This window comes from Ammospiza caudacuta, chromosome 4 (assembly GCF_027887145.1).
Source record: "Ammospiza caudacuta isolate bAmmCau1 chromosome 4, bAmmCau1.pri, whole genome shotgun sequence".
In the NCBI taxonomy this organism is placed as follows: Eukaryota; Metazoa; Chordata; class Aves; order Passeriformes; family Passerellidae; genus Ammospiza; species Ammospiza caudacuta.
In genome coordinates this window covers 45150541-45170225 of record NC_080596.1, presented here as the reverse complement: position 1 = coordinate 45170225, position 19685 = coordinate 45150541, and the positions used below count along the sequence as shown (strand labels likewise).

Here is a 19685-nt window from a genome sequence, read left to right as displayed (position 1 = left end):
TTCAGATAACAAGACATGCAGTCCAAATGCATATTAAGTATTTAAGACTGGTTACAGATTATACTATTAGTTGGGATACTGCAATAGAGAAATGAAGCATGAATACATTTCATAATATAGACATGTATAATTTTGACAGTCGAAAAGTACTGTTATACGTTCACTCAACTCACATTAGGTATTTTCTCTGCATCTCAGATTACCAAGAGTGGCTAAAAAATTTATGGAACATTACCCTACTTATTTCAAACTATTAATGGGAAGCCTTTTATACCTGAGTGCTGCTTCTTGGCAGGTGAGAACAGAAGATTCAAGGTTGACATTCAGGAGTGCAATGTGTTGTTTTTTTAGGTGCATACCATGCTGACAACATGCTGAAAAATCTGTCCTAACCTGGCAATGAAATGTCTCCCTTGGCTTGTCAAGGCCATTTAAGCTGCATTTACATAGAAGAGTGTTGTCTTTAACATGACAGAATTTTGGTTTCCAAATACATTCTTTCACTTGTATTCAGCCTCCGTAGCACACTGCAGGTTTAGTCCCTCCCAAATGAAAGCGAATTCAAAGTTGGAAAATGATGGTAAAGAAATGCCACTCTAGTAGCTCCTTCTCTCAAGCAGTACCCAAAATGGTTATTTTGCCAATCAAAAGGAAAGAAGCCCACAGTTAATATGTCATCACTTTCATTAGCATTTCTTCACCTGTAGGGAGCTTTCCTGTCCCCTACTGGTTTAAAATTGGGCATGGTAAGTTACTGGAAGCTCTAGTTTTGGCCACCTTTAACCATTACGTGGGTTGTAGAAAGAAAGAAACTTTCAACTTGAATGTAATGAATTTTGCTTTTTTTTCCTTTACTCAATTTGTACATTGCTTTCCTCTTTTGATATGCATTTTTGCTTTTGATATGTCTGAAGAGAGACTGAATGAGCCTAAGAATGAAAAAGGTGAAAATAATCTGAAGATGCATGAACAGAAATGATTGCTCTTTTTGTTTTTTTTTTTTTGCATTTCTTATTTAGTCTGATTGAAAGAGACACTTCAGTGGATCCATAACTACTCATATATAACCTGCACATATTCCTTTATTTCCACAAAATACATTTGTATTTGTATCTTAAAAGGTTTAGCATCTTGCTTGTGAATTCACACTACAATTATATTGGGAAACCTGAAATATTAAACTATGACTTCCCTTGGAGATATAACAATTACAAAAAACCCCAAAAAACCCAAACAATAAAGAATACGTGGTAAGTCTTCCTAATATTTTGTTTTGCTTAACAAGAAGAAAGCAAATGACAATTTGATATATATTAGTAGTCTGTAAATTATGACAAGTGGAGTTTTAAAATTTTATTTTATTGTTATCTAAGAAGTGATAGCATTTTCCTTTTTTTCTTATCTGGAATATTATTAACATGAGAAAAAATGCAGCCAGGAGGGTCAGCCCTGTCCTGGAGTACAGCAGGCACAGCATGCCCAGCCAGGCAAGGGAGGGATTTTCCTGCTCTGCTCTGCACTGGAGCAGCGTCACCTCGAGTGCTGGAGCAGTTTGGGTGCCACAATGTAAGAATGAGATAAAGAGAGCATCCAAGGGAGGGCCAGAGGGTGGAGAAGGGCCTTGAGGGGAAGCTGCATGAGAAGCAGCTGAGGTCACTTGGTCTGTTCATCCTGGAGAAGGGGAGGCTGAGGGGAGACCTCACTGTGGGCTTCAACATCTTTGTGAGGGAAAGTGCAGGGTCAGGGACCAATCTCTTCTCTGTGGTGACCATGATGGGGACCCAAGGGAATGGCATGAAGCTGTGTCAGAGGAGGTTTATGTTGGATATGGTTTATATTGGAAAAGGTTCTTCATCTAGAAGATGGTCAGGCCCTAGATGGTCAGGCCCATCTAGAAGTGGTCACAGCACCAAGCCTGACAGAATTAAGGAATTATTTGCACAACACTCTCAGACACATGGTGTGACTCTTGGGGCTGTTCTGTGCAGGGCCAGGCCTGGGAGCTAGACATTGATGATCCTTGTGAGTCCCTTCCAACTCAGAATATTATATGATTTTATGAAAAAAATCAACATTCTTTCCAATTTTACAGAATTCGAAATATATGAAAATAATATTTTCCTTTCTTTTCCTTTTCTTTCCTGCGTTATTCCTTTCCCCTCTCCCTTTCACCTGTCCCTTTTTATTTTCCTTTTCCCTTCTGTTGTGCCTAGCTCTGAGAAAAAAGTGGATAAACAGGAATTACAGAAAATTGGAATGATTCTAGGAAAAAGTTAAATTTAACTACAGCCAGATTCCCAATTCTGGACAGAAATTTATATGCCTACTTGTTTTTTAATGGAATTTGGGCAAAAAATGCAAACTCACAAAACCAAAGAAGTTACAAGGTCATTAAAACTATTAGTATCAGCTACATTTATCTGTCCCCCTGTCCAGCCAATTGTCAGATAACTCAGGCTTTTCCTGGGCCTTCATCTGATGGCTTTTCCATAGGGAAAGGGTCTTCACTCTGTTTTCATCTGGGGAAGTGTGGTGGTTTGACCAGAAAGAAGGGGGAATTCTGGGATGTTCTGGTCAAACCAATGGGTGCTTGGATTTTGATATTGGCACCTGGGGTAGCCAGTGGGTTTTAGGACACACCTCCGAGAACACCCAGGGGTTAAAAGCAGAGCTTCGGCCCCGGGAGGCTCTCATGGGACTTCGAGGGACCGAGGTCGGAGCTCTCCCCCGTCCAGCCGCTGCCGCTGGGCGGGGGAGGGGCAGCCATGCGGTAGGCCTGGGCCTGGACAGACATGGGGGTGAGGAGGCCTTGGAGGATGGAAGGGTGGAGGAAGAGCCCCAAGAGACATCGGACAGCCTTCCCCGCCCCCCCCCCGGAGACAGAGAGAGAGAGAGAGTGCAGCCTGTGTCGTTACCTTGAAATTCAGTAAATATGTGCTGGCAGCAGGCAGCCCAGCTGAGGAGATGGGGGGGGGGTGCAGCCAGGAGTCCAGCCGCCTGGAGGAGTTTTTAACCCCTTTTGGACAATGAAAACCCTACAGAACATTAACCCTTCCTAGAACGTGTGATAAGAGTGGAGGAGGACGAAGGAAATGAACCAGTGATGGGGGTCTGGACCAGAGAGAGAGAGAGTGAGAGATGTTGAAAGAAGGGAGAAGATGGAGTGGCATTTTATGCTGGACTCTTTTGTGTAGCCATGGACAGAGCTATGTTTCCGTGAGATACAGAGACTGAGTCCAGGGGGAGAAATGTCCCAGTGCCAGAGAAGATTCAGTGTGGGTACCCCTCGGCCCCAGGGGGTATATAAAATATGGGGGGGACGGATGTCCCAAAGGTGAGAAGGTGAGATACTGTGTTTTTCTGGAACTGGACAAAGCATCCTTAAAAAAAGACAACCCTGGAAGCAGCCCTGATCCCTGTTCGGTGGTGAGAGCACTGGAACAAGGACGGAAGAGGCCACCACGACACACAGAAGGACTCCCTCTCCTCTTGAGGAGCTGAAAGTCTGAGCAATCTGAAGGGTGGTGTTGGACCTAGAATTGGTGATTTTGGAGGGTGTATTGTATTGGGAATTTAGGGGGGAGGAGGAGGAGAGTGTTTTTGTGAGGTTTTCATTTTCCTTGTTTTTTTTTTTTTTTCCCTTTTCTTTTGTGTGTAGTTTAGTAATTGTTTGTGTGTAGCTTAGTTAATAAAATTTTCTTTATGTTTAAGTTTGGAGCCTGCTTTGCTCATTCCTGGTCACATCTCACAGCAGACACCGGGGAGAAGGTGTACTCATGGGGGCTCTGGCTTTGCCAGGCCCAAACCATAACAGGAAGTCTTATAAAACTGTTTGCACGGGTGGTTAAATAATTCAGGTAATGGTCTTTTATCTTAGCAACGTGGTCAGGACGAATTTTTTAGTCCAGGTTTAATGAAGAGATTTCCTCAGCTGGAAAGTGATTGGCAATTTCTCTTTTCACCTTCTTCTGTTATAACTGCAGCTCTTGAGGCTTTTTATTTGTTGTGTCTATTTTGTCATAATGTTAAAAGGACAGTTTTCAGTCTTTTTTTGTAAACCGACATTCAGCACACCAGACGTGAACAATTCACTTAAATAGGCCTTTCCTGACAGCCATAACTCATCTGCAAAACAACAGGCACACTCTGAACGAGAATCACTGCGGGAAATGTGTCTGTTGGAAAGGGAGCTCAAAGGAATGAATCAACACCTTTTCCCATGATAGCTCATTCACTTCCATACAGAGAAGGTTTTGATGCTCATTTTCCACTTCAATGCACGACCAGACAAACAAGCTTCAGTTCAGTGCTTGTGCCGTGTAAGATTGACCACTTTCACAGCCCAATCCAAAATGACTTCCAGGTATTTGGCACCAGGTATTCTAGGGGAGTGGTGCTTTGTGGAGAAAGAAGCAATACATGAATTTACCATGCTGGGGATGCTTTCCTTTTTGCCAGAATACTGCTAAACTTCTCACTCACTGCTGTATGGTACAGCAGTCCTCCATGCTGCCCTGACTGCTGCCATGTATATTCTCATAAGGAGCCACAAAACTAAGGAGTCTCTCACAACTCATATCTGGCATGCACCCTGCATGCACACAAACTCACACAAATGAGCAGCATTAATGAAGCCACAGCTTTCTGAAGAGCAGGAAGAATAGCTCTGGAGTGTGTGCCTGGGGAAGGGGTGCACTGAGAGCAGTGGGGTGCAGGCAGTGTGGCTTACATGAGAGGCACTGGCAGGGATGAAGCAGCTTCCCCGGGCTGGGGGTGTGCCTCAGCAGCTCACACTCTTTTGAACTGAGTGCAGCCAATTCAGGAGCAATTCAAGGGGGCTCGTTCTTATGAAGATGAGACTAAATACAGCAGCTAGGCTGTTAACTACAAGACCTCAACACTCATCTCTCACTTTTCAACTTCCCTGTAATGGGAATTCACTGTCCCTGAGCCCCGTGGGATGCACAGAGGAAGGATTCTGAGTTTGCTAGGGTGTGCCAGCGGGCAGCTTCCCTAACCTCAGGGCTCCTCAGGGCTGCTGCCTTGTCTGTGCGTCACCTCCCCCGCTTTTTAGCTCATCTATTAGTGCACAAATAAACTGTGTGCCTTGTGGATATAAATACCAGAGTATGGCCTTTCAACTAAGAGAAATGTTGGTGTATATATACTTTGTGTGACATATTGTTCCTTGCTGTAAGGTCTGCTTACACTGTCAGAGCTGAGTGTACAGGCCTTTAGTGAAAAAAGGACATAAGGCTGGTCTGATTGGCCAAACATTTTGTTCACAGAATAAGCTGTAATGCTGCTTTTCCCCCGTAATTCTTATTTGGTGGTAGGGTGGGGGTTTAATTTAATCTAATTTTTATTTTGAAAGGTAACAACTCAACAAAGCTGTTTTTACAGGGTCACAAAAAGTGGACAAATCAACTTATTAAATTACATTATGTTTGAAAAGCAAATTTAGCAATGGGAAAATGAAATTAGATGGGTGTATTTTCTTTTTTTTTTAGGGCAGTGGAATACCAAGATAGTAAACAATAATTTTTAGATTCAGGTTCTGGGGTTAATTTAGAGTAACAACCTTATTCCTTGGAAGTACAAATCACATGCAATTAATGCAGGCTTCAGAAGTGAGAACTTTTCCTTCTTGGGGGTGTCTTATTGAGAGGAGGAGAAACAAATATGCTGTAAGAGAGAAATATCTGTATTGCATGCTGCATTGTGCCAGGCAATGTGGATACAGAGGCACTTATGCAAGGACTGGCCATCTCAAAAATATTCCCAAAAAGACAGTTTGAAAGCAATTAAGAATGAAGAGAATATGTTTTTTGTTGCTTGAGTACATATAGTATGGGAAGATTAAAGACACTGCACTTGTATGTCACAGTTTGCAATCAAGGGCTCATGTGATTCCATAAAAGCCAATGCAAGAACATGATAACTGGCTAAAAAAAAGTGCTTGAATGAATATGGTTAATTATTTTATAGCCACTATATTTTACATTGATGAAGAAGCAGCAGCAGTAAAAGCAGAAGGTACCAAAGGTTGTTGATAGTAAAATGATAAAAATACCTAAAAAGCACTATGATACCAAGGACATTCAGACAGTGTTGTTTAGTAGTGATTAAAAAATTCCAGATTACAATTTTGTACGAAGTTCTGGTATTTCTAAGAAAGCAGAATCAAATTAGAATGAAAGCCCCAAAACTGAAAGTAACAAGAACCCTAGGCATTTTTAGATACTCATAGTACTGAAGTATAAATAGGATAGAAAAATGAACACAAATAGAAACACAAATATTACGGGAGAATAACCCCTCACAAATGTTACTTGAAATGGTACAGAAATAGTAATTATGAAAATTTCGAACCTCTTAATATACAGTAGAAGTGCAAGTGAGCTGACACTACTATTAGGGTATAATTTTAATCTGATCAAATCAAATGCTTGCATTTCAGCATAAGTTCCATAGACTTTTCCATAGCCAAATTTCACTATTTCCAAGTCAGACTCCACAGGCAATGTATTAAGATGAAGCAAAAGAAAAACTGCAAAACACTCTATTCTCTGTTGCCAACTGTTGACAGTTACAGATGATGTGCCTGGTACTTGGGGAAACTAAACAAGTCCAAGCCAGAGGCAATATCTGACTCTGTATCACAGTTTTTGGGAAACCACAGCACTGAATGCATTGCTAATAAAAGCATAATATGCAAACTCTGCAGCGTACAGTGAAAAGAGATTTTTGCTTGCGATTCTCTAGAGTCCATAAATTACTGTAAGGATTTCACATTCTGCATGATTTCACCACCTTTCCAAAATAGCTGGAAAGCTTGTTAATTTAACTGTGGGAGCAAAGTAAACTTGTAAGAACTCTGCTTGCTAATGTCACTCTTTTTGCTTCCTGTTGCCTTGAAGACAAGGATTGAGTTGGGAGGGAGAGGAGGGGAAGGAGAAGACAAATGAGCTCAGGGCATAAAGTGTCAGGGGAGACATTGGATGGACTGTCAAGAGATACAACAGGAGACTGCAAAGAAATTCACTGCTGGGAAGGAAAAAGCAGGACGGGCACGGTGCCGGCGCTCCCATGGCGCACAGACTGCAGCCCTGTGTCCAGCAGGGACCCTCCCTGCCACAGCAGCCTCTGCCAGCTCCTCACACAAGCCAAGGGGCACAGAGCAGCCACAGGCTGGCACGGCTGGGCCACTGCACAGGGGCACCTGCAAGGCTTCTTGGGCGTTTGCTTCTGGATTTCAAAACCTAGGTCAAGAGAAAATGCTCTTTTTGTATTTCTGTAAGCACCTGGCTTAGCTTTCTGTATGTAAAGTCACAATGGAAACTGCTGCATAGAAATAATGCCATATAGGCTGGCTAGGAAGTGTCACTTCAAAATGCTAATATGCAGATAATTAGTTTAACTTTTAAGATTTAGCTGTTTAAATGTTCACATTATGCATACATAATATGCAGTTACAGTTAATAGTTTCCAGCTCAGATATCTCAGAATTGTGTAAGAGAATTTGATTAGGCTGATTACTTTTATACCTTGTTTGATACTATAATTTAATTATAAAACCTAATCTGGGCAACTTTTAGCCTGATATGGCTCCGTTGGTTTTCTTTTAGTATGCATGCATTTTCAATCATTTCTGTAAATGCTCTCTTAACATCATTTTTATTCAGCAAGTTTTTGGACCTCTGAAAACAGGTAACAGTTACTATGAATTTGAGCAACAGTGCTCTTTGAAAAAAGTACACATTCCTGAAATTTAAGGTGTCAGTTTTGATCAGTACACTATAACCCTTAGCAAAACAGAAATTTACAAGTCCATTTTGCCATAAAGATATTAAAAATCCCCCAAGTCTGTAAACAAAGAAAACAGATTATATTATATCCTAAGTAATTCAAGCTAGTAGTTACAAATTCACTGTAAAAACAAAAAAGAATGTAAAAAAACATTTATTGTGTGTCAGTCCTTCCCTTCTTCAGGGAAAGAAGAGACTAAAAAATAAACTATAGATTAATTAGTGTCCAGGCTAAAATTAAAAAAAAAAGTAATTTTTTTCTGGATCTGATATTAGTGTGATTTAAACTGTGGAAAAAAGCCATGAAAAGAAACAAGACCAAATGTTTTAGTATGTGCCAGAGCAGTGACTGCCAATTTTTGGGATGCAATGTTTTTGCAAATATTTTCCCTTTGTTCTGAAAAGGAAAAAAGAAAGACTGAATCATTTTCATAAACCTGCTTTCAAACCACTGAGAACCCAGCTGAAATAAGTTATTTGGATCCATGCTCCACTTATACAACCAGACTTGCACAGAAGAATAGTTAACCAAGCTATTCCTGAGTTGCTCCCAAGGCTGAACTTTTTATTCCTAAATGCACTATATTTTTCCTTCAGCCACTTAAACAGATTTGTGACAACTGAAAGGTGAAAAAACCCAGCTATACTCCAAATTAGTTGATAAAAGGCATTTCTGGTCCATTGGACATTCAAACAGCTGAACATTTTTAGCTGTGAGTGGGAAGAAAGTCTGGATTCACCATGGAATAGAAATTCTAACCTTTTCTCAAAATATTTTGAAAATTTGAGTAACACAGTAAATAAAATACATAAATTAACTGTGATATTAAAAGAAAATGCATTCAGCAATGAAGCTGAAATATTGTGCTATGAAGCCAGAATGATTTATTTTCAGAATTTCTTCTTCCTCACTCGATGTTTGAGGGATACCTTTCCATTTTAACAAGGCTTCGTTTTTTTCAACAGAAAACATTTCACGTGGAAATGTTTTAGCCCATACTACCCACAAACATGAATATGCAGAAGCTGAGAGAGAGACACCCTTGTACATCATGTCACCCCCACACAAACAACTCTTCTGTGATAATTCATGGGCTTCATCTGTTTTGGCAATAGTAGCAGAAACCTCTCAAAGTCCATCATTGTCAGATTTAATGTTACAAATCATGAGCGCCAACAAGTCACAATTATACTTGATCTTATAATAAAAAATGGCAAAAGACCTGTGTTCACAATTATTTTTTCCTTCAAAAGAGAAATATACAGACATAGATTTGGTGCATGGGGATTTTACGTTCAAAAGAAGCAAGCAGCTATGATGACTGATGGATGTTTTTAAGAATGCTGTTTTGGCAAGAAAAGTAACACAGTGCCTTCCTCCTGTCCCTTATTCCCTGTGGCTTTACGTAATCAGTACAATTTTTTATTTTTGGTTTTAACTTGTACAGAGCATCACAGAAAACATTACTGGAAGGGACCTTGAGAGGTCATGCAGTCCAACCTCTACCCCAGGGCAGGATCTGTTCTTCCTGCACTGGTCCTGAAAGATGTCTGATCTGTTTTTAAAGACAGTCTGTGAAGGGCAAGGGGTCACTATCATTGTTGTCTGCTCCAGGGCTCCAAAATCTTCACCGTGAAGTTCCTCCAAATGTCTGATCTGAATCTTCCTTGTTGCAATTAAACAGATTACTGCTTCACCATGGCTACAGGGAGGTGATAAATATCTTTGCTTCTGCAAAAGCCTCATACACTTGCAAATTTGGGAGAGTGAAATTGCCTAGCTTTCTCTATAATTACTTCAGCTTGGGAATTCTAACGAGACATTGGTTGGAGGTAATTGTTTAGGAAGTGCATAAGCAGCAGCTTGCAAATAATCCTAATAGTTACTGAGGGGAATAGCCTGCCCTTTGGGCTCTCTGTAAGTCAGCTGGACATAACTTAACTGAGACCAGAAAGTCTGCATGAAAGCAGATCAGGTGTGAAAGATGGCTATTTGCAGAGTCAGGAAATAGCTGTGTGCTTCATGACACACCGCACCCTAAATTCTCCCCGTGACGAAAACGACAGACCCATCACCCACTGAATAGTGAATATAATATCCAGTCTTTTTGTGATCAGGCAGACACCATTAAGATACATTCAGAAGCCACCAGCTACTGCAGTACACCACAGCAGGCTACACAGAAACTACAGCCAACATAGTGAGAAATTACTGCCCTGATTAAAACTCTAGCTCCTCAATTAGCCAGTATGAATGTCAGCATGATTAAAAGTGCCTGCTGTACCCAGCAGATGCCTTCATTTCTGTACAGGACTTCACTGTCCCCCAAACTGACTGCCTTGCCCAACTTGCCTATGAGAAACAAGTGGCTGTGTCTGTCACAGTTCAACACTGACTTTACTCTCTGTGGAAATGGATGGCTACTCCCAGCCCACCTAATGCTGTGCTTTAGTCTCTCAGCATACAGGACAGGGCTAACTCCATAGAACACTTGCCCTGCCAATCAAACACTTTCTCATTCCTTTGCGTACCCTTGCTGTGCTTCTGTGTCCTCTTGGCAGGACCTAAAAAGATCCCCAGCGGATGCACCAAAGCACAATTAAATATTACAGATGTGTACTAATGCTTTGGGAAGGTGCCCGCTACCAAAGCCCTGCCAATTTACAGATTATTGTAAGAATACCTTAAAACTGGCAGCAGTACCATCCCACCTGCTGTCTTTGTCAGGGATCAGCATTCCTAGCCCTGTCTCCACTTCAGGACACAATATGCAGTGAAGCAGCACCTGCTGCTCTTGTGTCTCTGATGGGCATCTGTAAAGGCTGGAGAGTAGATACAGGTGCTCAGAGTCCTTCTGCACACTGCCTCAGCCAAATGTACACTGACAGAAATATGAAGTTATCTCAGAACACAGATGTTTGGCTTTGCTGCCACTGCCTGACACTGGCACTTTATTTTCTTTATCATGTGTGTTGAATTGAAAGCTTTTTTTAAAGCCCTGACCTTGGCAGCAGTTGCTACTGCATTTCATCATAAAGATACGAGAAAAGAAGAGGGGTAAATAAAAAGAAGAGGGACTTACTGAATTTTCATGATGCCCTTTGTAATCCTGAATAGTTCAACTAGAGGCCTCTTAACAGTTTTACTTATCACACTAACACTACATCTTCTACTCCTTCATCCATACCTTCTTACCCAACCTCATCATGTCTTTCCTGTGAGTTAAAAGTACACATATTTTTCCAACTGGCAGAGACAACTGAAAAAAATCTGTGTTCATTTTACATTGACCTTTTCTGAAATAATGGTTTCTGTTTTAAGCTGCATTTTTGTTATGTTTGCTTAGTGTATTCAGTTGGCAGCTCAGATGATTTGGAGATGAAGTTGCTGATAAAGCCTGTATGTGAATTCTCTGGTTCCACTAGTTTATCTATAAATTGTCACAATCTTCCTTAGTCAATAGAATTGAGGATTCTGTAAAACGCTTTGCTAATCTGTCTGCTATGAACAGGCATTGATGACTTAATGAGTGTAACACAGGCTAAAGCAATTCACTGAAAAGATTTTTCCTGAGGTTGGTAAAATTACAAGTCCTACTGTTCCAGTAATACCTCTTGCTGTTGTGCTAGCACCTGTACATGACACAGTGCTGGTGGCTTCTGCGTTTTCAGTTTATTCCTACAGGAATGACAGTTCCCCCATGGCACACATTTCTTTTCTCAGCTTCCTCCAACTGGGTTCACCTGTGTGAAAGCCTGCTGTGCTGTCCAGGAGATCCTTCCTGCGTACCCTCCAGTCAATGAAACACAACCTTTTACAACCCACCCAGATGTTATTCTTGGGCAAAAGAACATGCAGAAATGCTTTTGCTTAAAAAAAAAATTGAGCAGCAAAGACAAATTTCTTGTCAGTATTTGCAGCAGAAGAATGTCAATCTAATGAGCAAGTGGGATGAAAATCTAGTTTTTGATGCAAATCTACAAACCCATGGTTGTCTGAGTTACAAATTTCTTGACAAGAGTGAAATGTTGTCTCACTATTATTTCAATATATAAAACTGAAGTTCAAAATAATGAATTCAAAATTATTCAGCCCCAATGTTCAGAAGAAGTCAGACAAGTAAGACAGAGGAAGACAGCATGGGAAATTAAAAGTATCTTTCCGTGCTTTTTGCTATCAAGGGTCAACTTTACAGTTACTTCACCCAGAAACATTTCAAATGGTCCTTAGAACTCAATAAAACTATAAGGCATCTGACTTTTTTTAATGTACTTACTCAAAAAAAGTGGTCCATCCAGTCTCATCGCTTTTAGTTGCCAGAAGTCCACTGTTGCCATGGTAGGTAAATAAGACCAGCTCCTGCCCTTGTGCAGTCATGCTTTTCAAACACCCATTGGTGCCTATGGTCAGCCAGATGACCTGGTTATCAGGAGAGACCACTCTTACTGGCATTCGGTTGGGATCCCGCCTGATCCGAAGGGTATTCCCGTTGCTGTCCGTCACGGCAGTAATATCATTGTCGTTGCTGTAGCTGAAGTTGTACAGGTAGTCCCCGGTGACTAAACTCACAGTGTACTGGTGGGTACCATTGACATCAAAAATATACAGCTCTTGGTCGGTTGGGGAAGCAACTTCATAGAAGTTCATTGAATTCATTAAGGGTTTGTTCTTTGACACAGCCCGTATCCTAATGTTTCCCAGGTCAGCAATATACAGGGTGCCATCTGGAGACACAGCTAAGGAGGAAGGGGCGTTGAGTTTGGCATCTTTAGCATAGCCATCTCCATTTTGGTAGCAGTCACAGTTAACATCATTTTTGCAATCACACTCCGAGGGTATTCCAGCAACTAAAGAGATCTCTCCGTCGGTTGTGACCTGCCTTATCCTGTTTATCTTTTTCTCGTCAGTTTCGGTGATGTAGAGCACGCCGCTGTAGGACACGGCGATGGCGGTGGCCGACTCCAGCGTGGTCTGGACGGCGTGTTTGCCCACCGCGTACTCCACGCCCGGCACCTGGCAGTGCATCGGCCGCCCCGCGGCAATGCGCACCTGGCGGTTCTCCGTGATCTGCAGAACCACGTTGTTATCCAACACGTAAATGGAGTTATCCATTGGGTTGATAGCTAAATCTGTAGGCCACTCCAGACGAACCTAAACAAATAGAAGTGTTTTGTTAAACAGCTTACCAGTGCAGATTAAATGAATTAATTAACCTTCAGTTTTAGATACCGATGTAAGGATATTTTCTATCTGCTGTAAGCAATCACAACTGAAGAACTTGCATGAATACATTCAGCAAACTAAAGTTTTCAGGAAGGCAAGGGGAACAATATTCAGGCATCCAATTTACTGAGAAGAAAGCCAGTTGCATTGCAACTATAATACAGGCTGAGTTTCCCCTCCAATAAATACTTTATACATTTGTGATGCAATACTTTTCTGCATCACAAATGTATAAAGAACTACAGAGACAGATATTGATGTCTAAATACTTGCCAACAGTATTTATCTTTATTCTTGTAGTAGCAAAAATAACGTACTACTTTCCAGACTATGAAACACTGTACTCCATTTTTGGAACATACTACTACTGACACGTCCCTTCATACCTACACAAGTTTTTAATAAAAATAGAAAAATACAGGGGGTTTGTGTAAATCCTTTCATTCACTCTAGTAGGCTAAGGATGTCAGCAATTCAGAAAACATCAACATGCCAAGATAGTTCTAACAGATATGCTATTCTCCCAGTATTTACTACCAGGCTTACTGTTTCCTGCTGATAGTTTTGCTGTTCTAAACCAAACTGAACTTTATGGGCAGAAAAATTGAATACAGCACTGTTTATAGCTTAGAGAATACAGTGCAATTCACACCTGTGGTTGCTTTCTCCCCCAAACCTGCTGTTAAATATCCATCACACTCCACCCACTTTTATTTTAAGGGGCTCAAAAGCTGCATCTCAGTTTCTATCACCAGCTCAGCTTTGCAAATTAGCAGCAACTGAAAAGTACCTGGCTGATGTGCATGCTGGTATCACAGGTCAGAGGTCGTGCTGAGGTAAGGTCATTGGAGCCAAGCAATGTCGATATTATTCCATTCTGATCCACTTTTCTGATCATGGTCCCATCAACAAAGTAGATTAACCCATTCTTGTCTATTGCTATTCCTTCAGTGAAGCAAATAAAAATTAGGGGTTTTTTTGTTGTACTAGCAGTGAACATATTATCCACAACTAAGGGTATAGGTAGCATGCATTCAGTAGAAATTGTAGGCAGAAAATCTGGTCTCAGGGAGTAGGTAGTAATACAGCTTGTTAATGTATTTTGCATGACAAACCAGTATTCAGCATGAAAGCTACTACTGCTGATTGCATTTGCTGTTCAATTGCTTTTGTGTGCTGGAAGGGTCCAGATTTTAAGTTAACTTTAAACATTGAATAAATGGAACCAAAAGCAATGATCATTTTAGATATTCACTGCTGCCTGCCAAACACATAATCTAAATGCTCTTATTGAGTGTTTAAAAATGCTCAATAACCACTCAAGCCAAATACTTCCTAAAAAATCAACCCTAATTGATTTCAAAAAAATCAGTCCCCTGTAGCTCTTTTCCTCTATACACTTTCTACTTGTAAAAAAATTGCTCAAATTCCCAATTTTTGAGCCAACTACTGAATTCAGTAATTAAACACAATCATGCCCCCAGCTCTGAACTTCTGTATTATTCTGAATGTTACAGAGGGAGAGCTCTTTTTACCTTTAGGGCTCATAAGAGTTGCCTCCACCGCCTTGCCTCCATCACCACACCTTGCCTCATCGAAGGGCAGGCACTGCTCCCCCGTTCCTCCTATGACCTCAACATTTTTGGTCAGGTCTTTCGCACCCGTGAGCGACTTGGGCCGGTAAATCCTGCGTGTGTTTGTGTCAGAAACGTACAAATCTCCTGTCACGGGGTCAGTTGCCAGGTAGTATCTGTGAGCTGGGTTGTTGCTGCAAAATGGAATAACATATTGCATGTGCTGTAGTTAATTGCAGTTAACAGTGGATTAAGGAGAAAACAGTTTAGTTCCTACAAGTGTGCAGTAAGGCAGACAGAGTTAAAGTCAATGGTGATGCTCCATGCACAGGTAGCACAGGTCATGGCCACAAAATGGTTTTAGCCCACATTTCTCATCTGTGTCAGACAGCCCCATCTAGATTAATCCTCTAAGGAAATATGGTCCATTTTGTCTTTAATGCTCTCAGGGTAGTTCAGGCTCTCTCATTAGAGACTGCAAATGTGTCTCTAATAGGCCAAATCAAAATACTGGAGATTAAAACCATCTGAGAGTTCTGGGAACCTTGATGTAGTTCCAAATTTTGCAGCAGGAGCCCAGGCCTCACTTACACTTTGTTGGTATTATCCTATCTGTTTTATTATAATTTATACAAGGCTGCTAGGGTTCATGGTTTATGTAATTCATGAACAGATAAGACAGAGTTTGAATGATGAGTTCACAGGAAAGAGATAAGACATCATTCATAAGCATTTGTTTAATCCACTGCTTTCAAATGCGTGATGTGCATGATTTAACACATTAGGAAATGTCATCTCTTCCACTAGAGACCAAGCAGAGCTTTTCCATTCTTCTTAAGTCAGAGTCATATTTCAAATAACTGTACACATTGGCAGAAAACCGCTAACTATGCCAGCACAGTCTTTATTACAGTGAAAATATATATTCCTAACCATTTTCCCAGAACCGTACATTTTGCCTCTCCTCTGGTGCCACATAATTGAGAATTACTGTCTTTTCTTCCCTGCTGCTGAAAAAAACAGCCCTGGAGATTACCTTTTGTGTTGATATATTATGATGTAGAAACTTAACCCACTGCAGTTGGGATTCCTGACCTAATTTATGGCATGAAGAGCAGAAATAAGGTCATGTAAATACATGAGGTAACTTCAGATGCTACCCTCATGGATTGAAACAGTGTCAGAACAGTCACTTCTGATGTTTGCAAAAGTGCTGCTTAAACAGATCTACCAGTCTGGTGGTAGCCAAACATCTGTTCACAGAATGCTACACTTCACGTTTGGTAAATACGTAACTGTGCTAATGTAACACATTTTTATGTACTGCCACTTGGAAAATGCAACAGAGACCAACAGGAACAACTTGTGAACAAATTATGTCTTTTAGCAGGGACAGATTTTTATAGCCATCCAATTACAAAACAGAAAAAATTGTGTTGCATAAATAGGATTTTATTTGGTTTTAAGACTTTAACATGTTGGTTCAGAATGAATGAAACCAAGTGAAACAGACTAATGAAATCAAATACACAGTGATTAGCGCCTCTTTAAAAGCTCTGCTATTGCACTGAGTGTTGTACAGCATGTCTGAAAACAATCAAATGCAGGCTTACTTTAAATTTCTGTCTGTTACAAATCTATTATTGCCAATGTGCTAAATAGTTGGAAGGTATTTTCAAAACCTTAATTTATGCAGTGATCATTTAATATGATCACTATGTAGTGTACGAATTATTTATACCTTCATGGACTGCAAATTAAATTATACCCATTTACATGATTACTTTGGTCTTTAAGAAACTTTGCAAACACTTCAAATACAAACACATTGCAAGATGTGAAATGTGCAATTAAATTTTATTTCATTGTAATTTAAAATAAAGTTCTTTCTTACACTACTGAAATCCAAGTACCTCTCTTCAACCCATCTAACATTGCCTCAATCATATTTTTCAGCCATTGGAATAAGAAGTCATCAAATCAAAAAGTAAGTAATTTATGCCTAACACCATTTATTTCCAAAAAGAAATTTTAAAGCTCTTTTCTTCATTAATATGAAGATGTACATTCTCATTAATTCCAACAAAAAAGAAATCAGGTGATGAGTTCTCACGGTAAATACAGTATCCTCATCAAACCAAAAGAAATTGCCTGATAATTTAAATGTATTTTCTCATATTCTTAAAGAGTGGAAGTGCACAGGATATTACTACTGAATCAACAGAAACTCTCCAACTTGCCATATGTAGATGTCTCATGTCTCCTTTCTGAGCTGATACAACAGGCTTAACCTCAGCATTTCTTTTCAGGTGAAGGTTGCACAGCCAAGGAGGATAGAAACCCCCAATAATTGATGGGAGAAAGGCAAAATTTGAGGAACTGAATAACTGTCAAGTGAAAACTACATTTGTTTTGTAGCCAGAAAATATCCATGAGCACTATGCAGATCACAAAAATAGTACAGGGATAAGCAGCCAGCAGCTGGAAAGCAGCAGAATTTATGCAATTTCATTGTACCCTGAAATGAAATTAAGCTTCTGCCTTCTACCAATAACAACAAATGCAAAGAAATTAAATCCCCAGCCCGTGACTTATTGACTCATTCAGTATTGCCTAATCACTTTCAGCAGCCTGCAAAACATGGAGTTACATACCCACACTGGCTCCTGTAAAAACAAATGCCTAAAAATTAACTTGGTCTGTCTATGCTGAATAATAGTAAGTGCTTTGAATTGAAAGTATGCACACACACATATACAGAGCTGTAACTATCCATTTCTCTTTGCTTTTATCTTGATTAGGCCAATTATTTGTTTCTTCAGCTGTCAGATCACCTGGACTATTCTCCATATATAGTTTTTTTGAAAATACTCCTCCTGTTTCAGTCCCTGTTTCTCTTGCCTTCAGTATGTGCCCTCTAAACCATATATCCCCTCAAAGCTGTTTTTATGTTTTGTTAGACTTTTTTTTCTGCCTCTCTATAGATTTGGGATTGTGCCATAGCCTACAAAAGACCTCCCTGTCTTCAAAGTCCTTCTAAAAATGACTTCTTCCATGAATGTCTATCAGCATTAATCACCCACAGGCAGCAGTGTGTATAAAGACATCATTTCAGCTTTGAGATTGAAAAAATGCGAGGTCACTGGTACATGAGAGGTGAAATTTGATCTGCATTCTCTCTCTATAAAAGAGAGCACAGGCTTCTTGAGCTAGGAGACACATCACACTGTGCTGAAGCACTGTGTTTATAGGCCAGGAAAGGTGAATGCTTGAATAGACAAGAGATCTGAACTAGCATTTAGCCTCATTCAGTAGTTTTACTTGGGGAATGCATTTTTTAGTGCATTTTCTTCTAATACCTAGCAATTATCTTTTGCAAAGTGGTCTGTTGAGGGCTTTTTTCCAAACTGCAGTTTAAGTAGAAATCTCCTCAGGAGTCTGAAAGGCTTGCCAGTGAAAGTGGACATTTTCTCCCTTCTCCTCTTACAGGCCAGACAGATGTGCTTCCCTCTGCAGCATTTCACAGGACTTTGCATGAATTCACGGAGCCAAAAGAAGGTATTTGGTCTCACAGTGAGTCCTTAGCTGGAGAGCCCATGGCAAGAGGATTTGGTGAATCCTAAAAGTTTACACATCTTAAATAAAAGGCAGCTAAATTAACAGGATAAAAAGCTGCCAGGGGATATTAAGCATCAAGATCCCACTCTTGGCTTAGGAAGTCTCTCATCAGCAAATCTCTAAGGCTGAGAGTGGACACTGGGAAAACGTTGTATGATGCGAGAGGAAACTCAGGCTCACAATAAATCATGTTGTGCTGCACAGTGGGCTCCACACCTCCTGCCTACTGGCTCCCCAACTGCTCCTGCAGAGCCAGTTCTCCACAGTCTCCTCTGTCTCCTCCTGCCCCAGGAGGAACCCCCACGTCACAGCTGCTATATGGGCCCATGCTGTTACTCTAATTTGTTTGGTATGACTGCAATTTTGCTACCTGGAGATTCTGCATGTTTAGGCATGAATAAAACAGAAAAGCTTCAGTATTCTCCCTCACCAGCTTCTCTTAGATGCAGGGATCCAGTTTCTGAAACACTGCAGTTGAGGCTGCGACCACAGTTCTGCCAGAGGCAGGAAAGGGTGGCGCTAATAAATCACAGCAAAACAAAGTTCAATATGCATCCACTCTTTAATCCCTTTCTGTACATTCTACATGCCCATTTTAAAGTATTTATTATTCCACATTCTATATTTTTGCCAAGACAATGTCCTATCTAGCTGCAATCACAACTTTGTGATACCACAAGGGATATAATTCTTTTAAGAGTGGTGGAACACATACAGACTAATTGTAATAGTGAAACTTAAACCCACCAAACAGAAGAAACTGCCTTCGAGTCACCCTGGGGGAAAAAAAACCCCACAAAACCAATTCTGATCATTAGCACTGATGCAGACGCCTTAGTTTGTCATGGAAGTTTTTGCCTAACATATCTGAAACATTTTTGTAAACATAAAACCCTTCCTCACACAGAAGTATGTCAAAGAAAAGTGAATTTAAAGAACATGGACAACAGAGATATGACTCTGGGATTTGTTTAAAAACAAGGAAGGAAAATGATTGGCAGCAAAAAGGAGAGAAAGCTACCAGTGAACCTGCTAAGCTTAGTAGTTCTGCCACAAATGTTTGCAGGGTTTCATGTCTTCAACAAGATTTTAGCATGACTGTTTTTTTCTTCCTTATCTGCACCAGCTGCTGTGGAAAGCAATTCTAAGCATCCACCTACTCTTCTGTTCTTGCCATTATTGTAGTGATGCCAGGATGGATGAATGCTGTACTACAATCCTCTGATTACTGTTGTTACTGTGACCAATTTTGTGAGTCTAGGTGTATTTTAAAATCTTAACTCCTGGAGTTGTGTTACTGCTATTTCAACTTCCATTATTAAAAGAAACTCACCTTTAAAGAAACAAATCTGTTAAATGAGAGCCTGAAAAGATTCAACATCAAAAGGCTAATGAAATGAATTCCCTTGATACTTTTATATGCCATTCTCATCATATTTGGTGTATCTGATTAATGAGTGA

At 40.4% G+C, this 19685-nt stretch overlaps 1 protein-coding gene across 7 annotated transcripts in view; it reads right to left on the bottom strand.

Moving 5' to 3' along the window:
* TENM3 (teneurin transmembrane protein 3) overlaps nucleotides 1-19685 on the bottom strand; it is a 314810-nt gene that overhangs the window by 22538 nt on the left and 272587 nt on the right. For all 7 annotated transcript variants that reach the window (XM_058803859.1, XM_058803860.1, XM_058803861.1 and 4 more), the window contains 3 exons: nucleotides 14568-14800; nucleotides 13823-13977; nucleotides 12086-12960 (listed from right to left, as the gene is read on the bottom strand). In XM_058803859.1, coding sequence (XP_058659842.1) covers nucleotides 12086-12960; nucleotides 13823-13977; nucleotides 14568-14800 — 1263 coding nt within the window. The remainder of the gene's footprint in view (nucleotides 1-12085; nucleotides 12961-13822; nucleotides 13978-14567; nucleotides 14801-19685) is intronic.